Consider the following 25,522-nt stretch of genomic DNA (forward strand, 5'->3'; position numbering starts at 1 on the left):
CCGTGTACCGAGGGGGCGGCTGTGACGATTGAAAGGGCCTCTGATCTCAGAGAGCTTACGACGGTGCAAAAATAGGCCTCGAGCGTGATACGGGGTCTGCAGTTTGCATCCAGCTATCTCAACGTCAAAGCTTCTCTATTAACTGGACGTCGAGCCACTCAAACACCCCTGCCCAGCAGAATCCAGGGATGTAAAGTCCCGACGGGGGCGGGGGTGCTCCTCCTCCCACAGGGTCCCGGGGCCTGCAGGTTTCACTGGGGTCCTTTTCTGGGGAGGGGGCTGCCTCTAGCTGGGCCACCCTGACCCCAGGTTCCCGCCCTTGTGCTCAGGGGGGCGGGGTGGGGTGGTCCCCGGGTCCCTCCATCCTGCCAGCCCAGCGGTAGAAGCCCCCGAGTGACAGGAGACGTCAGAGCCCCTCTCCCCGCGGGGGAGTCAGGCATGTGACTTCCGTCAGGTTCCATCTGGACACGCCCAGAGGCAGCCGGGAACCCTGGCAAGACTCGGAACCCTGCCCGAGTGGGGCCTGGGGCGATGGCTGGCAACCACCTTCTCCAGGCCCGGGCTGCCACGGCAGCGTGGCCAAGGGGCATTTCCGCCCTGTGACCCACCTCTCAGCAGGTCCCATGGGCAAGCAGGACCAAGCTACCAGCTCCCCAGTTTCACCCAAGGGCCCTCCTTCCCTCGGGATCCCCCAGCCACCCCCTGCAAAAGCAGCCAGAGGGCACCGAGGCCCTGGCTGCCCCAGCGACGCGCCATCAGACCCCTGACCCCCACCCACCAGGCCTCCCCCACCGCCCCCCACGCCAGAGGGCACCGAGGCCCTGGCTGCCCCAGCGACGCGCCATCAGACCCCTGACCCCCACCCACCAGGCCTCCCCCACCGCCCCCCACGCTGTGTGCATGGTGGCGACCACAAATAATTCCGTGTGCCCATCCACGCATGCCCTCTGCCCCCACCAGACCACGAAGGGCAGAGGCTGTGCCCACTCAGTTTCACCAGCACGACCCCCGGTGCAGAGAGGCTGTTCTGTACTTGTCTGTTGTAGAAACTGAGTGGGCAGACCAAGTAACAGAGGGTGAATAATCAAAGCGAGCGTTTTTAGTTACTCAGCAGTGCTGAGCCCCTCCCCGAGCTTGAATGAGTTAGTTCATTTAATGCTCAGAACCCTCCCCGCCCCCGACGCAGGGCCTTCCCTGCGCTTATAGATGGAGAGAGTGAGGCACAAAGTGGTGCCCGCCTGAGTTACAGGTGGAGAGCTGGTAGGGGTCAGGGGTCAGGGAGAGGGGTCAGGGTGAGGAGGAGGCGGCGGCGAGATGATGGGGTGATGGGCGGCCATCAGTCCTTGTTCAGGCGGCCAGGGCCAAACTCCTGGGTCCCACTGACCCTCACCCCACCCGCCCCCCACCATCCACACCTCCCTCCCCAGAGGAGCACCGAGAAACCCAGCCCGTCCTGTCTGCGCCCTCCGCTGGGCCCCTGCCAGGACAACCCTCGGATGGGATGAGGGGCACTGAGTCAGGGGCCCCTACTCCCCGGCCAACTGCAGCGGCAGCCACACCCCAAAGACCATCTGAGAAAGCCCAGGCAGAGGAAAAAACCTGGGGCGCCCGAGAACAAAGCAAGCCTCCAGGATTCCAAGGCCCACAGCCACAGAGGCCTCTGGCAGCAAGCAGAGGGGGGGCGGGGGGCCGTGTCTGTTTTGGAAACCCCGGAGGCTGCAGGCACAGACTCGGGAGGCAGGCCTGCGAGCCCGCCCGCTCGGGCACACGTGGCCTTCATTACGCTCCCCGCCTCCTGCAGGCCCAGGGGCCTGGGTGAGGAGGAGCCCCCGGAAGCCCGCTGCCCTGGTGGCAGCCCGCCACCTCCCGCCATGCGACCCGCTTCCACGAACCACGCCTTTCCACTCTCGACCTGGTGAGCTGAAAATCAGGAGCCCAGCTTGTGGGGGTCGAGCCACAGGTGGGGCAGGCACTCGGTGAGGGCGAGTTCTGTGCCGCCCACTGGGAGCAGGATGCAGGGAAGGAGCCGCCGGGCCAGGGGCCTGCAGTCTCAGTCTCAGCACACTGTGGACACCCGCCAAGGGCCACAGCTCTGGACAGACGGGCCCCCCGTCCCCAGGAAACCCTCCTGGACCCCGCCCAGGGGTGGCCCGCTCATAGCCCATGGACCAGGGCCAGCCGGGCCCACGCTGCCTCCCTAGGGTCCTGCAGGGCCTGCCCACAGCTGATGCCCATTGAAGGTTTTCAGAGCGAACGACCCAGGACTGGACAGGACGTGGACTCCCTGCCGTGGAGAGAGGTCTCCAGACAACAGGTTCCCAGGGCTCCCTCAGAGGGGTGGGGCTCGGCCACAGACCCCCCAACCCCCCTCCAGCTGAGCACAGACCTGGGCCAGCACCAAGACCCAAGGACGCCCTCCACTGGTCGAGCATCCCGGGAGGAACCAGGGAAGAGTCTTACCTTCGAGGCCAGCTCTCGGGACAGAGTGCACGGAGTTGGGGTCCTCCTCCTCCTCCAGCCGGGACCGGGGCCCAGCCGGCTGCTGGGGCACCTCCTGGGTAGGCGGAGCACGGGCCGTCTCCTGCTGAAGTGTGGTCAGGGCGGCATGGGCACTGGGCTCGGTGGGGGCCTCGGGGGGGCCCTGCGTGGTCTCAGTCAGGAGGATGTTGGGCATGCTGAACGTGGGAGGGGGCCCAGCGCTGCGGTGCGTGGCCTGCACGTCAGGGATGAGGTTCTCTTCCACCCCAGCCCTGGCCTCGGCCCCCTCCTCCCGGACAGGGTGGGCCGGCATCGGGCCTGCCGTGGGCCGTCCGTCCAGCCCCTGGGGGCCGCCTGCGGCCAGCTGCTCCTGGACGGCTGGCACCTCCCTGTCTTCCTGACCATCGTCCGTCACTCTCCTGGCTTTGGCCTGCACAGGGGCCGGGGGACCCAGGGCGGCGGCTGCCGTGGGCCTGGGGAGGGCTGCCGGCCAGAGAGTGGCCTGGAGGGCCGAAGGTGGCTGACCCCCGCCTCCCAGAGCGGCTGGGCCCCCAGCGCCCGCCTGGAGCTCGCCCGCCAGGGCCTCCGCTTCGGCCACCTCCTGGTCGTAGCTGTAGGGGTCCTCATAGTGCCGCTCGGGGTCCCCATCCTCGGCATCCGAGGTGTTCCCGGGGGCGGCGTCTCCGTGGCAGTCGGGCAGCGGGTAGCAGATGAGCTCACCGCCTGCGTCCGGGCAATGGCAGGCCCGGCAGGGCGCCAGGCGGACGGTGTGGCCGGCGGCATACTTGCGGCCGGAGTGGACGCAGCCCACCTGGCCGCACTGTGGGCAGCTGTCGGCCGCCACCACGGCCTCGATGCAGTTGGGTGGCAGCTCTGGGCAGGGCATGAACTGGCAGCTGATCTTGCCGCCGCCCGGCGGGCAGGAGCACTCGGTGCTGCCGAAGTCCACGAAGTAGGACTGGCCGGCGGGCACGCGGCCGCGCACGAAGCCGCCCTGCAGGCAGTCGTAGTACTGGTAGCCCTCGCAGGCACAGCCCCGCTGCACGCACGTGGCGCAGCAGGCCCCCGGCTCCAGCGCGTCCTCGATGCAGTTCTCCAGCGGCGGGCACTCAACGCCCGTGCAGTCCTGCCCCGGGGCTGCCGCACCGCCGGGACTCAGGGCCAGGGCCAGGGCCAGGGCCAGCCAGGCTCCCATGGGCTCCCCGAGCCGTGCCATGCCCCGCAGCCGGTCACGTGCAGCCTCCAGACGGACCGTCCTCGCCCGCAAAGCCCTGGGGGAATCGGAAAGGACAGGGGTCAGCACTGCATGGTGGGGGTGGGGGGACTCGCGTGCACGCCCGGCACACATGCCAGCACATGGGGGCACGTCTGGACAGCCTCACCGTCTCCGTTCACACACGGAACTCGCCCCACATCCCCGCACACACACTCCCACCTGCTCGGACGCTGCACAGACAGGTCACCTCGACTCTCACCTGGGTGATGTACAGGGTCGCCAGCACCCAGCTCAGGGCCACGGCCCCCGCCCTCACCCGCCTCCTGACACGTCCCCGAGTGGGACCCTCTGCCCCTAGTCCCGCAGGCACACACACACACACACACACACGTCACACGCGTTCACTGGGCACACGGCCACAGGCACGCGGGTGACGGCCAGGCAGAGGCCCCACCACAGTCCTCCAGGCAGTTATAAGCACCGTGTCACCAAGCCTCACCCGTGTGCCGGGACACGACGGGTGGTCTTGCACACAGGGTCCCAGGCACGTGCACACGGCAGCACCCAGTTTATCTCCCCCCTCGAAATCCAGGTTGAGCCCCAGTCACGCGCCCACAGGCCCGGGGCGGCCAGCCGAAGGACACGGCCAGGTAGGTGGACGCGGGGCAGGAACCAGGCCCTCCCAGGTCTCACGCAGCAAACAAGCCCCCCACCACTGCGGCCCTCAGGTCCCAGGGCTCAGGAACAACCCCCAACAGACCCCCCACGACTGCAAGCTTAGCTGCAGGGCAGCCTTCTGCCAACCTCCTCAGCAAACGTTACTGTCGTTTGCAGAATCAGCCTTGCACGTTCACTGTCCTGCACACACGCACACACACGTGCGCACACATGTACACACGCCAACGCCATGCATTCATGGGGCCCTGTGAAGAGCTCCCCGCCTCTGCCCGCCCCCTCCACCCACCTCTGCCCACCCCCTGCATCCACCCTGCCCGCCCCCCTCCATCCACTCGCCTCTGCCCGCCCCCCTCCATCCACCCTGCCCGCCCCCCTCCACCCACCCCTGCCCAACCCCTCCATCTAGCCGCACACTCCCCTCCCCCTACCAGTAGCCTGGAAGCCGCCTGCCGCCTCCCTCCCCCGATCCCTTTCTCTGCAAAGCCAGTGTGCTCTGAGAGCAGCTGACCCCACAGCTTCCCGGCCAGCAAGGAGCAGCCTGGATTCCCTGTGGGAGCTGCCCCGACCTGCCCTCCAGGGCCCTCACGTGACCCCCGCAGCCCCTCCTCAGCCTCCTCTACATGCTCCTCGAATGTCACCTTCTCACAGGGCCTCACTCGTCCCCTCACCTCCATCCTCACAAAGGTCACTGGTCCCACGGCCCTGGGACCTGCCGTGACTCGGGGACAGGCCTGCCCTGCCCGGGGCCGCATGCTCCTGGTCAGAGACAAGGGGTCCCCCTCCACCCGCTCCCCGCCCCAGAGCTGTGCTGTCAGTCACTGCTAAAGTTCTCTGACCTAGAAACGAACACATTGAAGCCACATCGCTAGTACTTTAAGTTTGTAAATTTCACACCCAAGAAATATAAGGATAGGGACTTCACTTTACTACGTTTATAACAGAGATAAAGAGGTAACAGCCTTTAAGCTGCCCACCTCCTGGCTGAGCTGGGGAGAACACAATGAAAGAATGTGGGAGAACATGAAAGAACACAGGAGAACACGATGAGAACACGGGAGAAACGATGAGAGAACACGGAAGAAACGAGAGAACATGGGAGAACACCATGAAAGAACACAGGAGAAACGATGAGAGAACACGGGAGAACACCATGAGAGAACACAAAAGGACACAGGAGAACACGGGAGAACAACATGAGAGAACACGATGAGCGAACATGGGAGAAACGATGGGAGAAGAAGGGAGAAACGATGGGAGAACACCATGAGAGAACATGAAAGGACACAGAAGAACGCCATGAGAGAACACGGGAGACACGATGAGAGAACACTATGAGAGAAACGATGAGAGAACACGAGAGAACACGATGAAGAACACTGTGAGAGAACACGAAAGGACACAGGAGAACACCATGAGAGAACACGAGAGAACACAGGAGAACACCATGAGAGAACACGGGAGACACGATGAGCGAACACTGGAGAAACGATGAGAGAACACGGGAGAACACCGTGAGAGAACACGAGAGAACATCATGAGAACATAAGAGAACACAGGAGAACACCATGAGAGAACACGGAAGAACACAGGAGAACACCATGAGAGAACACGAGAGAACACAGGAGAACACCATGAGAGAACAGGAGAGAACATCATGAGAACATAAGAGAACACAGGAGAACACCATGAGAGAACACGAGAGAACACAGGAGAACATCATGAGAGAACACGGGAGACACGATGAGAGAACACTATGAGAGAAACGATGAGAGAACACGAGAGAACACTATGAAGAACACCGTGAGAGAACACGAAAGGACACAGGAGAACACCATGAGAGAACACGAGAGAACACAGGAGAACACCATGAGAGAACACGTGAGACACGATGAGCAAACACTGGAGAAACGATGAGAGAACACGGGAGAACACCGTGAGAGAACACAGGAGAACATCATGAGAACATAAGAGAACACAGGAGAACACCATAAGAGAGCACGAGAGAACATGGGAGAAACGATGTGAGAACACGGGAGACATGATGAGAGAACATGGGAGAACACCATGAGAGAACACAAGAGAACAACATGAGAGAACACGATGAGTGAACACGGGAGAAACAATGAGCGAACACGGGAGAAACAATGAGAGAACACGGGAGAACACCGTGAGAGAACACGAAAAAACACAGGAAAACACCATGAGAGAACACAAGAGAACACCATGAGAGAACACGGGAGACACGATGAGAGAACATGGGAGAACACCGTGAGAGAACATGAGAGAACATCACGAGAGAACACGGGAGAAACGATGAGTGAACACGGGAAAAATGATGAGAGAACACGGGAGGACACCATGAGAGAACACGAGATAACACAGGAGAACACCATGAGAGAACATGATGAGTGAACACGGGAGAAACAATGAACGAACATGGGAGAAATGATGAGAGAACATGGGAGAACACCCTGAGAGAACACGAAAAAACACACACCACCATGAGAGAACACGGGAGAACACAAGAGAACACCGTGAGCGAACACGGGAGACACGATGAGCGAACATGGGAGACATGATGAGAGAACATGGGAGAACACTGTGAGAGAACATGAGAGAACATCATGAGAGGACACGGGAGAAACGATGAGTGAACACAGGAGAAATGATGAGAGAACATGGGAGAACACAGGAGGACACCAAGATAGAACACGGGAGAACGCCATGAGAGAACACGATGAGCGAACAGGGGAGAAACAATGAACGAACATGGGAGAAATGATGAGAGAACATGGGAGAACACCGTGAGAGAACACGAAAAAACACAGGACGCCATGAGAGAACACGAGATAACACAGGAGAACACCATGAGAGAACACGGGAGAACACAGGAGAACACCATGAGAGAACACGGGAGAAACGATGAGTGAACACGGGAAAAATGATGAGAGAACACGGGAGGACACCAAGATAGAACACGAGATAACACAGGAGAACACCAGGAGAGAACACGGGAGAAACGTGAGAGAACACGATGAGAGAACACGGGAGAACACGATGAGAGAACACGAGAGAACACGATGAGAGAACACGATGAGAGAACACGGGAGAAGCGTGGGACAATGCGGGAGGACACGACGGTGGCACAAGGGCCTGGCCGGCAGGGCGGTGATGGCGCGGCGGCCACAGAGCAGCAGGAGCAGCCAGCACCCGCAGCCCATCAGCCAGGGGCTGAGGGCACAGCCCCCCAAGCCGGCGCCCTGCAGAACGCGGCTTGTTCCGCCAACGCTGTGGCCCCAGTGTGGGGAGGCGGGTGCCAGCCCACAGGGACTCCGGAGATTACTGAACGCCAGGCGGCCGTGAGGACAATGGAGACGTAAATGAATGAAAGCCAGGAAATGGGACAGGAAGAGGCCGGGGCAGGGGAGAGGCTGTGTCAGCCAGGGGAGTCGGGCAAGGCTTCTCTGAGGAAGCGACATGTGAGCGGAGGCCTGAGCCCCGGCCCTCTCGGGAGGCAAAGCACAGCAGACGCAGAGACGGCGAGTGCAAGGGGCCGGAGGCAGGACCGGGGAAGGGGAGAGGGGCTCCCCACCACCCGCAGGGTCTACCCACCATGGTGGAGCCCAGCGAGCAAGGGCCAGGGTGCTAATGGCCAATGAGCCCCAGAGCCTGGAACGATCCGACAGGATCCTCGACTTAAAGGGCTTCTCTGCTGCCGTGTTGAGAGCAGGAAGCTGGGCAAATGATGGGTGGTGGGAGAGGATGGGGGGTAAGGAGTCCAGGAGAAGCGGAGGTCTGGGCCCGAAAGTCGAAGGATGGATGGAGCTGGGGCTTCCATGGAGGAGGGTCACGACGTGCTGGGGAGACTGGGCCAGGCTGAGTTTGAGAAGCCCGGGGACGGTCCAGGTGAGGACGGTAAGGATGCAGGTGAGGACAGGAGCAAGTGCGCAGTGGGGCCAGAAGCCAGGGCGTCCCTGGGCGAGGGCTGACCCCCACGGCCCACCTCAGGCGGGTAGAAGACCCCCCAGCAAGGAGGCCCAAGATCCACATGACAAACCACAGAGATGGGGGAACAAAGGCAGCCCCTCTGGGTCAGAGACAGACCAGGCTGCAGGGAGCAGAGGGAGCTCCCCGCCCCCGGAGACAAGCAAGCCGACTGGGAACCTGCACTCGAGACAGGACTGGGAGGGCACGATCTCTACACGGCTGGTTCTCGGATCCAAACACCCTGTTCCAGGGGGTGCCCACTGCTGTTCTCCCAGGGCCCCTGCCGGACAGAGCCCCCCAAATGTTTCTTCTATAGGCTTCTACAGAGGGCCCCCCCTTCCGATCTAAAAAGAGGAATCACGAGGGGAGGGGCTGAGAAAGGGTTCTTGACCTCCTGCAGCCAGAGAGTTGGGGGACACACGGAGACCCTGTGGCGGACTGCCCAGGGCCTGTGGCTGGGCCGAGGTTGGGGGGTGCCGGGCCCGAGGTAGGGGCTCATTGGGGACCACGGAGATGCAGAGGCTCCCCCAGGCTCTCCCGACACCCACAGATGAGCCAAGCTGGGTAAGGAAGGCATGCACGCTGATGATAATAAGACTACGACTGTCACAGTGCCAGCAGCCTACGTGAGCCCTGGAGCGGACACCGAGAAAGGGGCATTCGTGCGTGCAGGGCGGGCGCCAGGCTCTCCTGATCCACGGGGTCCTCCCAAGGGATCTGCAGCCCGCGGCGATGGCCAGTGATGGGCATCCTCTCGGGGCCTCATGCTCCATCACCAAGAGGCAAAAACAAGAGGCCTTTAGACAGGAAGGAAGATGGGAGATGCCTTCGGCTGGGGGCGTCCCGCCCTGTGGACCCAGGGCAGGCTCGGGGCAGCAGTGGAGAGGTGGGTTGGCCTGGGCTGACCACAGCTCTGCCAGGGAGGGGTTCTGATGCAGCCCCGGGGCCAGGGTCTCACAAGTGGGGTGTGGGCAGGGCAGGGCCGGGGCTCGCTCAGCAAGGCTGTCTTCCGAGGGTGCCCAGGGAGACATGCCTACTGTCCCACAGCCCCACATCCACAGGGCACCCAGGGAACGGGGGGCTGATGACGCTGACCACACCTCCACTGCCCTCCCTGCCCGGCTGCGAGCTCCCCCCCAAACACAGACACATGTTCCTCCATTCAGATGACCCCCACCCCCATAAACGGACTACAGCACACCCGTCCACAGAAGCCCCGGGTTCATACTCTCTGAGCTGGCAAAGCCACCCTGGTGCCCCCCACATGGGGCACCGACTCATCGCCACTACCAAGCCTCCACTCCTGAGCGTGGGGTCTGGCCTCATGTGACAGACAGAAACTCACAAGATAAGGGAATTCTTCCTTTCTCCAGCTCGCTGAGCCTTCTGATTCTGACAAGAACAGGCTTGCCAGAGCTGGCCAATAAAAATACAAGACAGGCAGTTACAGAGGAATTTCAGATAAACAAGGCATGATTGTTTGGTACTAAGTCAGTCCTGTGCGATATTTGGGAGATACTTATTCCATCCTTTCTCTGAAATTCCAACGTAACTGGGCATCCTACATCTTTACTGGGCAACCCCAGACGAGAACAAAGTCTCAGGTTGACGCTGGTGTGGCTTCAAAACTTTAAAAATATCTGTGAGGCATCTTTCTTTTAAACCCAAGGCAGACACAGCCAAACGCTGAGGCTCTCAAGCAGCTGGGGATGACAGAAGGGAAATAAACACTCAGGACCCTTGTAGACACACCAGTTACAAGCACGCGAGCAATCGGGACCACCTGGCCTGCTGGCCGCCACCTCACAGAGCAGCGCTGGCCCCAGCATCTCCCAGAAGCCTGTCCAGACCGCTGCCCGCTGCCCCCAAGTCCAAGCAGAGGGTGAGTGCCGACCAGCCACCCCACCGTCTGTCCAAGGGGTGTGTTTAGAACCCACACGGTGCTTCTGAAATTAGTTGCTGTTATTAACGTTGCACTGTTACTAATTTATAGAATCGATTTAATGTTATGACACAGAAAATCAGAACATTTTACAGTCAACCTGGATTTCCAATTTCTCTAGGAAAATCTGAAGCTGGGCCTGACGGCAGGGCCTCAGTGGTCCACGGCGGGGCCACGCTCGCTGTCCATCGGCATCACGGGGCTCCCCCCGGCACCCCGTTTCTGTCTCCTGGAACCCTCCCAGGCCTCTCCTGTCTAAACACAGGCGAGAGAGTCCCGGGGGGCGGGCGGGGGGCGGGGGGGGGGGGCGGTCCCTGCTTCTTCCCGCCTAGAGTTCTGAACCACCTAGTGTTCTGGGCTAGGAACTGTCTCTTCTCTAAGTGGAAGCTGGGGAATCGTGCCCACTCCAAGAAGTCCACTCCAAGGAGCCTCGAAACCTAGAGAACATATTAAAAACCAGAGATGTCACTTTGCCAACAAAGGTCTGTATAGTCAAAGTTGTGGTTTTTCCAGCAGTCAGGTACAGACGTGAGAGGTGGACCACAAAGAAGGCTGAGTGCTGAAGAAATGATGCTTTCAAACTGTGGTGTTGGAGGAGACTCTTGAGAGTCCCTTGGACTGCAAGGAGATCCAACCAGTCATTCCCAAAGGAAATTAACCATGAATATACATTGGAATTCCAGGACTGATGCTGAAGCTGAAGCTCTAATACTTTGGCCACCTGATGCAAAGAGCGACTCACTGAAAGAGACCCTGATGCTGGGAAAGATTGAGGGCATGAGGAGAAGGGGCAACAGAGGATGAGATGGCTGGATGGCATCACCGACTCGAGGGACATGAGTTTGAGCAAGCTCCAGGAGACAGTGAAGGACAGGGAAGCCTGGCGTGCTGCAGTCCATGCGGTTGCAAAGAGTCAGACACCACTGAGAGACTGAACAACAACCAAGGAGCCCGCTCCTACCCGGGCGGCCTGGAAGGTCAACGGTTTGAGAATCCGACATCATCCGCGCAGCCACACGAGACACACAAGCAAGGGAGGGAAAGCGGGAGTGGCACGCTGGTGCCTCCCAGAAGCAGAGCCTGAGATGGGTTCTGAGCACGCTGGTGCCTCCCAGAAGCAGAGCCTGAGATGGGTTCTGAGCACGGGAAGAAGGGTGGTTCTCCCTGGAAGAACCCTTGGGAGAAGAGAAAAGGGGACACGACGGCAACGGTGCCGTCTCGGCCGAAGTCTGACACCTGCCTGACCCCACGGGGAGCGCCCAGGGCTCACCCCCATCAGGCACGTCTGAGGGCCACCTGCTGACGATGGCGGAGGGACGCCAGCGGGAGATCACCTCCTGGGCCTGAGGCGGGGGCGGGGCGGGGTGGGGAGCAACACCGGTTGGCCAAGGGTGAGTGTCTGGAGAGGGTGCCGGCGTGAGCCAGGAGGAGCAGCAGCCTGGGCGCCAGCGGGGACCACAGGCTCTGCCACACACAGACGCACACACGTGTGCGTGTGCACAGGAGCAGGTCAGGGAGCCTAATCCAAGAAACTCCCCCAAACCCAGCTTTACTTTCTATATAATTTGGGCTGGGATCACCCCAGGCTCAGAAAGGTAAGAAGTAATGTCCTAAAATGTCGACTCAACGGACATGAGTTTGAACAAACCCCGAAAGATGGTGAAGGACAGAGAAGCCTGGTGTGCTGCAGTCCATGGCGTCAGAAAGAGTCGGGCACGACTGAGCGACTGAACCACCACAACACGTGTCCTGAAAATAGTCTTTGCACACAGATGTTCACAACAGCATCATTCACGCCAGCCAAAAGGGAAAAGTAACCCAGGCGTCCATCAACAGACAGATGGATCAACATTATACGGTTCCCTACACACAACGGAATATTATCCAGCCGTAAAAGGGAAGTGCTGACACTCGTGACCACATGGATGAACCTGGAGAACACAGCCCGGTGAAAGAGGTCAGATACACGAGCGAGGACTGAACGACCCACTTACGCGCGGTCCTTGGAGAAGTCAGCTCCACGGAGACGGAGAGCACGATGGTGCGTGCGGTGGGTGGGAGGGGCGCGGGTCTAACGGAGAGCAAGATGGTGCGTGCGGTGGGTGGGAGGGGCGCGGGTCTAATGGGGAAGAGGGTCGGCTTGGGAAGAGGAAGGTTTTGGAGAGGATGGTGGGGACCTTTACACAACAGTGGGAATGGACTTAGCGGTACTGAGGTGTCCATTCAAAAATGGCTCAGCGGGTCAGTTTTATATGTATCTTCTACAGCCAAAAGTAATAAAATGTGTGCTATGAGCCTAAAGTCAACAGTCAAGGAGCAGAGGGCAGAAGTGCTGTGCTGAAGACCTAACAGGAAGCCAGGGCCGCCCCCGAGACCTCCCCGTTGTAGGAAGCTTCCTGGCAGCCAAGGCTAAAAGGGAAATTGGAGGATGACCCAGTGCTCCTTGTCTGATCAGAGGAAGTCATCTAATTCTCTGGGAAAAATAAACGTGCTCTTGGCACAAAGAGTCAGGAGGGATTTTAGCTGTTGATCAGGTTCGTATTAACCTTTGCTTCCTCAGCACCGACAGAACGCCCAGCACCGGCCTGAGAACTTCCAGCGTGTTGATTTTATTTAACCACGCTCGACAGATAAGGAAACGCAGGCCCACACAGGCCCACAGTGACACCAACGGTAAAAGGTGGTTCAGATATCGGAAGGCAGATCCGCCAGGCCAGGGAGCACAGCCTGGGTCCTCCACGTTGCAGACATTCATTGCCCACGTGCTACTTGCCAGTCTCCACGACAGGTATTGGGATGCGGCCACGAACAAGACCCCTGGTGGCCAAGACCTCGTGTGGCCAACATCCTGGTGGATGGAAGAGACAAATACCACATAAGAAGGGAACAAGGAGCTTCTGAGGGATTACCCTGGCAAGATGGGGCCGCACAGGCCTCCCCAAGAAGGCGACACTTGGGCTGAGAGTCTCCTGGCACAAGTGCAGTGGCCGCGCTAAGATGTGGGAGAAGCCAGCCAGGAGGCGGTAACAGCACGTGCAAAGGCCCTGTGGCATGAACCGGCTACACTCCCTGTGGCCGGCACGCAGGGAGACAAAGAACAAAGGGAGAAGAGCTGACGGGGACAGCAAGATGGAAAAGAGGCGGGGGTGTGAAAATTAAGGAAGAAGAGAAGGTCAGAAGGAGACCAGTCAGTCACCCATGCCCAGGGCCCCAGGGAACGTGGCAAAGTGTCTTGGTGGACACTATTCCAACAGGGTGGCGGGAGGCATCACCGGGTCCCAGCACGTTAGGAAGTCGTCAGGAAGCCGGAGGAAGATTCCAGCCACGGGAAGCAGGGAGCCGGCTCAAACTCTGTCATCGTCAAAGAGGGAGAGCAGGCACAGGGGGCAGGGCTGGACAGCCACGCCACTGAGCTGGTGGGTACCTGGGTGCGGTGGGGGCGGGGATGGGCGAAGGACCATGGAAGGAAGGGGCGTCCTCCGGGGTCAGAGGCCGTGGTGGTCACAGGGGCGTCTCTTCATTGGTATGCTGACTTTCATGGACTTTCGGGTATGTTTTGGTATGTGTGTTTTTTCACAAGGGAAGAGAGTTTTAAAAGAAAAGAGCCTATTATAATAGTCCAGAAAAAGGAAACAAGAGAGCTGTTGGCAGAAAAAATGGACAGGAGTGGACAGATATGAAAAATCGTCACAGACCACCCAAAGAAAAGTGATTAGGCCTGGCTTCCACCTTCAAAGGCCGATATTCCTTCCCTTTCTCATGGAAAGACATCTCAGTAATCGATGCCGTCATCTGCAAAAAGACAGGGCTGGCCAGGGGACAGTGGGCACGGCTGAGGGCACAGGGGACTAGCCTGGGACCCCCAAGGCAGACGGGGACTGGAGGGAGAGTGCAGGGGACCCCGGGTCTCGGGCCAACCTGAGGTGCAAAGTACTGACCGCAGTGGGGCCCAGGTGGAAGGCACAGAGGGTGTTGGGGCCCATGTGCTCACACTCATGGCCCTGGAGACCCTCCACGGGCGAGCTTGTGAAAACCGGGAAGACCATCCTTCCAGTTTAACAGCCAGACTTCTTCCCCTCCCTTCCCTCTCTTTGCTCATAAAGAGAAACAAACAAACAAAAAAAAGTAAGTAAAATGATTAAAATCTCCTTAAATCCAGAGTGAGAGTTGAGCCTTCATATATAATCACTAATCTCATTACCAACATAAGCAGGTGAAAAATTACAAAGATGAACACCCAAGACTCACAGTCAACCCTCGAGAAAAGAAAATGCTGCTTCTGGCACAGGACGGAGCTGATATTTTCCTTCCCCAGGAGTCAAGACTCTGGAGAGAGGAAACACACTGGGCGGAGCGGTGAGCAATGGCCCTACCCGGGCCAAGGCTGAGCTCATCACCCTCCCCACCTGCGTCCCCACACCCTCCACCCGGTCCCAGGCAGACAGACAGGCATCCAGCTTGCCCGCGGTCCTACCCGCCGAGGACCTCTCGCCCGACTGCCTCCCAGTTGCTAGAAATTCTGATGGTTCTCTACCACCCGCAATCTCTCGGTTAATGCACCCATCTCCACCACAGAAGGAAAATGTGAGCGTTCCCTGGACATGGCACGGCTTCTCATTCGCCCATCGCACACTCACCCTCCTTCCAAGAAGGGCCCCTGCATTTCATTCTGGGGTCCACACCACTCAATCGCCATGCCATCCGTGCTTCTCATTCCTCTCGCAACAGTGCCTAGCCCAGCGATGGACACCAGGCCGACCTGAGCCCGTGAGGCCCAATTCAGGGCCTGTTGCCCTGTTTGCCCTGGGCAAACAGCCTCTCTTCTTCCCACTGTATTAGATGTGAGCTGATTTAACAATGAGGGTCCCTGAAGCCATCGTGTTGTCAGGTGGAGACTGTCTGAGGCTGGAGTCAACTCAAAAACAAACAAAAAAACAAAGGCAAAGCCAAGATATAGGAAAAGTGCAATGGAGTCACAGCGACAGCTGTCGAGTACCTGGATCCAGCCAGACCTGAAGCTAACAGATAAGCTAAGCTCTGCCAGTCATGAACCCATCTTGCTTATGCTTTCCATCACTTGCAACCCAAAGTCTTAACAGATATATGGGCTTATATAAAAAAAAACTGATGCCTATCATTTTAGGGGTCTCAGAGACTCTCTGGGATTCATGGAACCAGGGTTGAATACCCCTGGCCCAAGGATAAAGTGAAAACTCCTAGGGTTAGCTTTCAAAGTCCTTCACCATCCAACTCCCACCTATCTTTCCTACTCCATTTCTCTGAGTTGCCCTCCACATACGTAATTCCTGCTAAATTCTAAGGCTCTGGTTTACAGCCGCTCATTTTGGCTAATATCGTTATCCCAAACAAGAGTGCCCTCCCTCCTGATTCTCTGCACACCCAAATCTAAGGCCAAGACCCAAGGGCCGGTGGACGGATGAATGGATGGGTGGATCAAGGCACAGATGAAAGCATGAATCAGTGGACGGATGAGTGGGTGGGCACCAGAGGGAAGGTGGATGAGAAGGTGGACTAGCAGATGGGTACATGAATTGGCACGTGGATGGACAATGATGAAGAGATGGATGGGTGTCTGACGGATGGCGGTCCGATCAGGGATGATGGGTGAATGAATGGCAGATGGAAGACAGATGGATGTGAAGATGGATTGGTGAATGGAGGAGTAACCAGCCCGTGGATAAATGTCTGGTGGATGGGCAGGCGGGTGGGTGGAAAGATGGGTGAGGAGATGCAGGCAGCGTGGACGGGAGGGTGGGTTAGCAGCGGGGGCAGAAGCACGGGGCTGAAGGGCTGAAGGACAACGGGCTGGCTGGGCAGGAAGTGGGTCAGCAGACAAGCGGATGCTCGGATGGCGGGTGGGCCAGCAGACCGTGAGCAAGTGAGGGGAGCTCTCGCTCCACCAGTGCTCCTCCCAGCCTCCCTGGAAAACCCAGAACAAGGCCCGCAGCTCCCCCACAGGCCAGCGTCTCAGGGGAGTCCTGCATTGCGGTGAACAGCGTGCAAAGCGCGGGGCGGGTGTCAGACTGGCTCACGTTCACAGCCCAGCGGAGCCCCCTCCTGCCGTCTGAGAGGCTCCACCTCTGAGCTTCCTTTTCCCCATCTCCATCCAGCGAGGAGAACACGCTGCCCTCGCAGGGCGCCGTGGGATGAAATCGAAACGTAGCTGCAGCGGCCAGCCCGAGACCTGGTCCAATCGAGCTGACGATAGTTCCCACTCTATTAAAAATTGTTCCAGCGCCTAGAATAAGAACGGGGCCTCCTCCTCCCGTTTTACGAGACTAGGGAAAGTCCTGATACCAAAAGCAGACGTGGACACGACAAGAGTGAGGTACCAGCCGGCCTCACTTATGAATCGAGCTGCCAAGCCCTAAGTAAAATATCAGAAAGTTGAATCGAGCAGCACATTACAGGGGTAATAATACATCGTGTCCAAACAGGGCTTACCTCAGGAATGCAAGCGCCGTACAACACTGAAAAATCAAGGCAATTCCCTAAAAGACAAATTCGATGTGAGCCTTTCAATAGATGCTACTCAGTAAGCTTCAACATTTTGTGATTAAAAGCCCTGAGAGAAGTCAGTTGCTCCTGGTACAGTGGATCATCCACTCGGTCCTTATTGGAGGGGCTCCCTCCCTGACAGACATAGAGAATGGGTTCACCCATCACCCACCCCCCCACCACCACACATAGGCAGAATAAACTGGCCTTTACAGGGATTTAATTCCTCTCCTGCGTGTGTGCATGCTGTTATATGTGACTCTATGTGACCGCATGGACTGTAGCCCTCCAGGCTCCTCCATCCATGGGATTCTCCAGGCAAGAATACTGGAGGGGGTCACCATGCCCTCCTCCAGGGGATCTTCCCAACCCAGGGACTGAACCCACGTCTCCTGTGTCTCCTGCATTGCAGGTGGGCTCTTTAGCCACTGAGCCACCTGGGAAGCCCAACGTCTCTCCCCTGAAAGGGACACAAAGGTAGGACATCACCTCTGGGGTCCACCGTTCCTTCAGAGCCTCCCAAACCAGGCACGTGCCCTTCTCCAGCCCCTGGACTCCAGGGGTCCATGCACACCGAGAAACTGCTGGAGGAGGAGAGGGCAGTCCCCGAGCGGGGCCGGGACCTGGTTCTCTCCCTACCTCTCTACCTACCACGCAGACCGCCTCTGGCTTCCTCTTTTCCTTCTCCATCGGAAGCAACATGCGTTTTCAAGGGAAGCTGAAAGACCAAGGGTCCCTCCACAAGAGACGCATGTCCATTACCTGCGGGTCCGTGTGAGCAGGAGTGCTGGGGCAGAGGGGGGTGAGGTCAGTGCATCTGTGTGCACGTGAAGTCTAAGTGAGTATGCATGTGGGCAGGTGTGTGCCCCGAGGCACGTTTAAGCATGTAGGAGTACGTGTGCGTGAGTGTGAGCCTGTGCACGCCTGCCCCACTGGGTTCCCAGCTGCGCTGATGTGACCAGGTGTCAGCGCCCATCACACCCCGCGTCCTGTCCGAGCTCAGCGCGGGCAGCTCTGCCCACATCCCTGCGCTCCGGGCTCCTGTGGTGCCCTGGGCAGGCTGGTTCTGCTACCACCTCCCCTCTGCCAGACAGGCCAGATGCCCACGGGGCCAAGGCGGGCAGGTCGCCTCCCCGTGCTGGGAGCTGACATCTGGCGCACATGGGCTGGAGGCGAGGACCCAGCTCTCCTGCTCAGCCCTGATGCTTCTGGTGGGTGGGAGAGTGGGGATGGGTGGCTGGATTCACTCGCCTGGCCCCAGCACAAGACCGGCACAGGATACAAGATGCGTCCTCAACGTGACTGTCGGCTGCGCTCATCCCAGAAGGGCCTTCAGCAATGGGGAAAAACTCACGTGACGTCACCCGGCAAGTCGCTGGCCAAGCTGGAGGTGGTGGTCCCACCGTAACCACCGCTGGCGTGTGTCCACCCTTCATACAGAAGCCCCGTCTCCTGGGTCCTCCTTTGAGCCTCACGGAGGCCAGGGAGGGACTCTGGGATCGGGGATGGGGGCAGGGAGACAGACAGAGACATGGAGACACAGAGGGAAGCAGCAGCAGGCAGACAGACAAACAGACAGACAGATAAGGATGGGCAGGAGGTGTGATGAAGCGGATGGGCAGGGGGCTGGTCCCGCAGACCAGGGCTCCTGGACCACCCTCCGAAGCATCAGCGTCCGGAAGGCGGTGCAGCCAGGGAGGCTCTGTGACCATCTGGGGCCTCTGCCAGGCCAGCACCCCCATTTATTTGCATGGCCCTGAAATTTAGAAACTTCTTACGGCTGTCCCCAAAGGGCCCCCAAGGCCGTCAGTCAACTCTGCTGGAGCAGAGATGGGCAACAAGTGGGATCAAGCCCTGGACCCTGGAGGTCAGGGTTCAAATGTGAGCCCAGCTACCCCCAGGCTGTGGGCGGCTCAGAGGATGTGACCCCAGAGCAGACCCGCTCCTGTCTGCTCGTGAGCCCAATCACAACAGCCTCCGGGCGACACGGGCAGACTCCAGAGGAGATGTAAAGACCGCAGCACGGCACCAGGCAAACCAGGCATTCAATAAAGGACCTGCCTCAGCTCCTCTCAATCTCACGGCCCCTCAGGTCTGCCCAGTGCCCTGGGCCCTCTGCCAGGCACACCCATGGCCTGAGCAAACTCCTATTCATCCCTAAAGACCCAGCTCAGTATGCCCCCTGCCAGTCAATCTTTCCTGGGCGTTCACAGCTGCCTTTTTTGCCCTCCCTGTGCCCTGTGTGTGGAGTCCCAACCATTTGGAGTAAGGAAGGCCGGGCTGGAGGTCAGGACTCCACAGCCTCACTCTGAATCTCCAACTCCCCATTTTCCAGGCCCAGGCAGGTGCACGGGCGCCCTGGCCTGGCGGGGTCCTCACCCCACCATCACCCAGCACCCTGGACCCCTCTTCTCACACTTCAGGCCATTCCTGGGCTCCAAGTGACAGCAGAGCCAGGAGGGCTGGCCCCAGTTTGCAGATGAGGAAGAAACTGAGGCCCTAGGAGGTGAGATGGCCTGAGGCCAGCAGAGTCTGCTCGAAGGCAAAAGCCTCCAGGGCCGCAGGAGGTCGCCCACTCCTGGGCACACGGGGGCTGGTGGCCCCACCCTCTTGGCCACACAGAGGCTCTTGATGCTCCCCGCCAACTACGCCCCCCTGGCAGACAGGCACAGCACTTCCTCACCGCCGCTGACCCAGGCAGGGCTGCCCTGGCCGCCCATATTACAGCACACGTACCCCCCACCGAAAAGCCAGGCTCCCCACCCTGGAGGAAGGAAATGACCTTTCTCCAAACCAGCACTTTCTTTGCTATAATCTCCATATATGAGAAGACGGGCATTTTTGCAATGCTTCCAGATTCCAACAACCCTGAGGACAATGGTGCGAAATGACGAACGACTTGACCCACAGGGGCCCCGGGAAGGGACCAGCCCGAAGGGAAGGGAGTAGTGGCTCCTGCGTGCCACGGTACCCCGAACCCAGGGCAGGACCCGAGGTGGACAGACCTGGCCCCCGCGCAGCCCTGGTCCTCACATGCTGTGTGACTGCAGCCAGCCTCCCACCTACGCTGAGCCTGGTTCCCTGCCCTGTCACCTGCCCAGGCCTCCCGCTGGCCGGCGGACCCTCGCCCCTCCGCTCAGAAACGCCCGAGGCTGCCCACCCGCTACCCTCTGAGCAGGACTTAAGGTCCTCCCTGTCTGGTCCAGGACGTGAGGCCAGCCTCACAGCCCGCCTCCCCTCCCACTCACCCGAGAGGAACCAGTGTTCTGCTCACCCCTCAACGTTCACATTACAGAGAAAGTATCGCCCCCCCCAGGAAGCCCTCCCTGACCACGCCCAAACTCCCAGAGGCTCCGTGCTCTCCCCCAGAACCACTCTGACAGAAGCATTTCAGAACTGCCTAAATGGGTCCCTGGGGCCCTCAGGATGGCTACTGGAGGGACCCTGGGTTGGCCCACACCAGAGGCTGTCCTGAGTGCTGGGTGTGAGGGGGGGACTCAAGGTCCCTCACACGGAAGGAACCCCAAGGCCAGCCAGCCTCTCCCGGCTGCTCCCACACAATCCCCACCCTGGATTCCCAACCTTCCCGGAGGCAGGCTGTAACCCCACTCCCAGAAGCCAGGGGTCCCTGAAAATCCCAATCAGATCGGCCTGCGCTCATCTGATTTCTCATCACACCCAGGGTAAAACTGCAAGTCCCCCTGTATCCCCAGATCTGACCACCCCCTTGCTCACGGGGGTCCTTCCTCCAGCTGTTCTGGGTTATAGTCCCTGCTGTGCCCCCTTCCCCGAACTCCACTGGCCTCCGCTGACGTCCCCCCTACAGCAGCCCCACCCCCACCCCGGTTCCCGGCCAGCTTCACCTGCTCTGCAGCCCAGGTGCACCCGGCCGCCTCGGGACTTCACAGTGAGCATCCGTCTGTCTCCCTGAGACAGCGAGCTCTCTGGGGGGCAGAGGAGCTGGTCCTGGCACTGCTTTCCCCAAGGACAGCGACCAGCACCCACTGGGCATCACTCCCTTCCTCCTTCCAACAACCCTAAGAGATGGGTTGTGACGCCATTTGACAGAGGGGGTCCTGTCCCAAAGAAAGCATGGCCTGCGACCAGCAGAGGTGGGATCTGAGCCTTGAGGGTCGCCAAGGCGGGGACTTCCTTGCGCCCAGCAGGCCCCCGTGGTCTGGACCTGTCGCTAAGCTCTAGCCCACTGGCAGGCGGACTGCGGAGGCAGGCTGAGGATGGGCGCCAGTGCCATGGTGCCCACCCCAGGAAGAGCCAGCAGTCAAACTTGGAGAAGGAAACTCCCACAGGAAAAGGGGCAGAGAAAAGGGCAGCATTTTTTCTTTCGTCCAGTTGCCAAACTTTGCAAAACGTGACTTTGCTCGCATCTAATTTTCATCACAGTGGAAACCTTTGTATACCGTGCCAGGAAGAAGTCAGTCTGTTCGGTAGAGCAAGGAACTTAGAAACCGTCCTTAAACACTGCACTTAAAACTCACAAATGAATACTCACCCACCAACCGCTCAGCTGCGTCTGACTCTAATGTAATGCTTAAACAGCGAACACAGTGGTGTGGCTCAAAATCCAAAAATATAAGGCTGGCAGTGGCAGTGCCACCTGATCTCACACCCTGGCCCCCACCTGCACCCACCCTCCAGGCAAAGCACAGGTAACCACTGCAACTCACCCCAGGGCTTCCTCCCAGCGCTTGCCTACGAGCATATAAGCAAATGCGGGTTCACAGCTCTCACTTGGCACGAGACACACTGTATTTTACACACCGTTCAGCACCTTCTTCTCTTCTCTCGACGGACCTCGAGGATCAGCGCCTCCTTTCTACAGCTGCATAGTACTCCGTTGGAGGTTGCACCAACGCCTATTTCTCTAGCATGCATCACCCTGGATCTCAAAGGTCTGTTGATGGCCCTGTCTCCTCACCTCCCCTGTAGGTTCTCAAGGGGGATACCTGCCCTCGGGCCCAGGCCCAGAGAGGGCCTCCCTACTCCTGCCAGCACCCTCTTGGTGGGGGCACACAGCCCTCAGGTTGCACCGCCAGGGAGGCTGTCTTAAAATGGCAATTAGAGCTCGTGGCTCCCTGGATAAACACTTCTCCGCAGCTTTCCAACTCCCTGCCCTGCCCCTCCTCCCCTCCCCTACCAGCTCCAGCCTCCTCCCTTTCAGTCCCTCATCCCTCGAACACGCCAAGGCTCACACACAGCACGCCAGGGTCCCACCAAAAGCCATTTGCACCAGCTGCGCCCTCAGCCAGCACGCTCCCATAGCAGCTCAGAGATCCCCTCCTCCGAGGACCCTGTCCTCCCAGCTGGGTTGGGCTGCCCTGTTGGCTTCAGTGCCTTTACAGCAACTACACCTGCCTGAAGTCAACCTAATTCAATTCTCTGTTGCTTCAGTCACCCTACCTGGCAGGCTGGAACTACATCCCAGGACCAGGCCTTCAGTTTAGGGGGGGCAGGTGGTGAGAGGTGGGACATCAGGGTTCAAGAAGCCAGAGGGGAGAGATAGCCAGACACTTCCTGGGCAGCGGGCCCCAGGCTCCCCTCCTCAACACCCCATTTCAGGACCGTGAGCCCTGGAAAGCCATCAGACAGAACCCACTTTACAGAAGAGAAGACACAGGGTCACGGAAGGGCGGAACAGGCCCTTGGCACCCTCTTCCATAGCAGGAACGAAAGCCTCAGGAGGTACAGGGACGAGGCCAGGGGCTGAGTCCACCCCCCAAGTCCCGCGTGCCGCCCACAGGGCCAGTCCTCAGTCAGTCAGTCAGCAAACTTCCAGGGAGCCACCCACCACAGGCACAGTCAGCTGGCATGAGTTCGGCCACATCCATGCGGCAGAAAGAGAGCAGAGAGTCACAGCAACCAGGCCTTAAGGCAGCCACCGCCCCGCCCCACGCCACCCAGCGAGAGGCCGCCAAGAAGTGGGAGCTGGGAGCCTGTCCCCCGGCCTGAGCCCCGCCCTGCAGAGAGCACCTCCTCCTCCAAGGCCGGCCAGGGGTGGGGAAGGGAAGTGCTCCCTGCTCCCCCCCACGGCAGACACAGAATTCTGATGCCCAACAGGACAACCAAGGTCCTCCGGAGGCCCTGCAGCCTTGGGGAACTCGGAGTCTGCAGCCTGGTGGTCCTGGAGTCAGAGTGACTGCAAGGCCATGGCAGGAAGAGTGTCCACCAGCCCAGGCCCACTTGGGGTGGCCGCTGCTGCTGCAAGAACATCCCAGTTTATACAGCAGGTCTGGAGGGAGCCGCAAATGTGAAAGCGGCCAGCTGGGGACTACAGCCAAGTGGGCCCCGGCCCCGACCCCAGGGGCGGCAGGCAAGCCAAACTACTCAAGGGCACCAACCCCCGGCGACATGGGTCCCAAGCCGCCAGAACCCTGCGATTTCTCACAAGACAGAAATCCGGACTTTTCTGTGAAGCTCACCGATCTGTAAATGCTGACAGCTAATTAAATTTTTAAAAAGAATACTAACTTGCTGAGAGCCAAACCAAACAGGCAGGGCCAGGCTCGGTGGGGGCTGGCAAGTCCGCGCCTCCCAAGTAAGAGCCTCTGACTCCATCCACGCCCTGCCCACTGCCCTTCCCAAGGCTCTGGATCTGGTCGGGGGTCGGGGCGGTGGGCAGTCGATCCAGCAGTAGTTCCCAGGTCCTCCCTTCCTCCTGGGGGGGGCGGCGGGGAGGGGGATCTTCAGCCCTGTTTGCACGTGGGGATGGGGACACTCAGAGTCCCAACCACTCAGCCACAGACTCAGGCCAGGCCCAGGCACCAGGTGACCCCAGAAGGGCCCTGCAGCCGCACCGTGATCCGAGGGGCTCGGGGTGATGGCCAGCACCCAAACGTTCTTTCCATTTTTCCATTTCTGGCCGGTCACGGTGACACCTGCTGGCTCAGGCCAGCTTTGGACCAGCCCAAGTGGTGGGCACACACTGAGGTGGGAATGAGACCCTGTGACCGCAAAGGGCAAGAGGGCACCCCTGCCTGGAGAGTGGGCAGGAGAGGATACAGGGAGGGGGTGTGTGGGGGTGGGAGTGAAGGGGGGGGGTTGGCAGGGCCAGTCACCCCGGCCTGTGCTCCCAGGAGCCACCCAGGCTCCCCAACAAGGGACAAAGCCTCTGGGGGCTTGCCTGGGCCCCCACCGGGGTCAGGAGGGCATGAAGCGGGGTGCCCACTGGGGTGGGGGGGCCGGGGTCCCCCAAAGAGGAAGCTATTGGCCTCTGCAGGCATTCATGGTGTGTGTGTGGGAGGGGGGTCTGCTCACCACCGCAGGTATGCGTGTGACACACGGGAGAGGCGTGTGGGACAGACACGTGTGTGGCACACCCGCGTGCACGGCGGCGAGGCACACGCGCTTCACAGGCAGCGGGGTGGAGGCTGGCGTGCGTGTCTGGGGCCGCCCGTGTGCAAGGCACGTGTGGGTGAAACCTGTGCGCGCACAAGAGACGTGAGAGAGCGGAGTGTGAGGGGCCGGGCGTGCGCAGGGGGTCCGGGGTGGGCGTGCGCGGGAGCAGGAGAACTTGGGCCGCCCGCGGTAGGGGGACGCGCGGGGGAGGAGAGCGGTACCAACCGACCAGGGCCCGGTTCCCTCCGGGGCCGGGGGCCGGGGGCCGGACTAGGCGGGGGAGCGCCGCAGAGGGGGAGCCGGGGGGCCCGGGGGCGCGGGCCGGGGTCCGCGTGCACTCACCGCGCTGCGCTCCGTTCGCCCGGCCGCCGGCGCGTCCACCCGTCCGTCCGTCCAGCCGTCGGCGCGTCGAGAGCTCGGGGAGCCCGGCGGCGGCGCGGGGCGGGCCGGGGGGCGGGCCGGGGGCGGGCCGAGCGGGCGCCGGGCCCCCGGGCCGCCCTGCCCCCTCCGCCTCCGGGGCGGGGTCTCGGCCGCGGCCGGGGAGGGGGCCGAGCGCGCGCCGCCGCTCCCCGCCCCGCCGCGCCCCCGGGGCCGGACGTGGCCGCGCCGCGCGTGCGCCTCGAGCCCCGAGCGCCCTGGGCGCGCCCCTTCGCCGACCCGTTTTGGCGCAGAGTCCTCGCCCTGGCCCTGCCGCCCACAGGGGCTTTGGCCCGGCCGCCTCGGCCAGCTGGGCCTCAGTGTCCCCGCCGGGAAGATGGGCGGGCCTCCCCGAGCATGTTGAGAGGGCCCGAGGGGCCTGGCCGCCTCTCACCCGCTCGCTCCCCGTCTGGGGGTCTCCCACACCACCCCGGCCTGCTGGCACCAGGTCCCAGCCCCCAGCCTCGGCTTGTCCTTTTCCCCAGCCCACACAGCTGCCTGTGGCCACTGTGTGACCTCAGCCAAGGCCCTTGACCTCTCTGAGCCCAGGCTCCTCATCTCTTGAGCAGCCATATCCTGGGCTGTTGGTGGGGAGCCATGGAGAACCCCGTATTATGCCCTCCTGGCTAGGTGCGACAGGCAGTGAACACCCCAAGCTGTCAGCTCAGAAGGTTGAGTGCCCTGACGCCGACCCCCACAGCCGGGGCGGGGGGCCTCGTCCGGCCCCCACTCACTGGGTTTGGCAGCCTTGGAGCTGGCGACAGGACCTACAGGGACAGGCTGCCTTCCCCAGACCTCCCAGGCCCTGTCTCCTGGCCAAGGGCTCAGAACCCGTCCCAAAGCCCACATAAGCAAAACCGGCCACTGCCAGACCGGGGCAGCCCGGTGAAAGGGGGACTGGCCCCCAGACCCCTGGGCCCTGGAGGCCTGGA

General features: G+C 60.4%; 1 protein-coding gene across 2 annotated transcripts in view; it reads right to left on the reverse strand.

Moving 5' to 3' along the window:
* FBLN2 (fibulin 2) overlaps positions 1 to 24,633 on the reverse strand; it is a 68,074-nt gene extending 43,441 nt beyond the window's left edge. For both annotated transcript variants that reach the window (XM_070776985.1, XM_070776984.1), the window contains exons 1-2: positions 24,516 to 24,633; positions 2,461 to 3,749 (exon numbers count right to left, since the gene is read on the reverse strand). In XM_070776985.1, the coding sequence (XP_070633086.1) occupies positions 2,461 to 3,694 (1,234 nt within the window). In that variant the 5' untranslated portion in view covers positions 3,695 to 3,749; positions 24,516 to 24,633. The remainder of the gene's footprint in view (positions 1 to 2,460; positions 3,750 to 24,515) is intronic.
* Between the last annotated feature and the right edge of the window lie 889 nt (positions 24,634 to 25,522).

Source organism: Bos indicus, chromosome 22 (genome assembly GCF_029378745.1).
Source record: "Bos indicus isolate NIAB-ARS_2022 breed Sahiwal x Tharparkar chromosome 22, NIAB-ARS_B.indTharparkar_mat_pri_1.0, whole genome shotgun sequence".
Lineage (NCBI taxonomy): Eukaryota > Metazoa > Chordata > Mammalia > Artiodactyla > Bovidae > Bos > Bos indicus.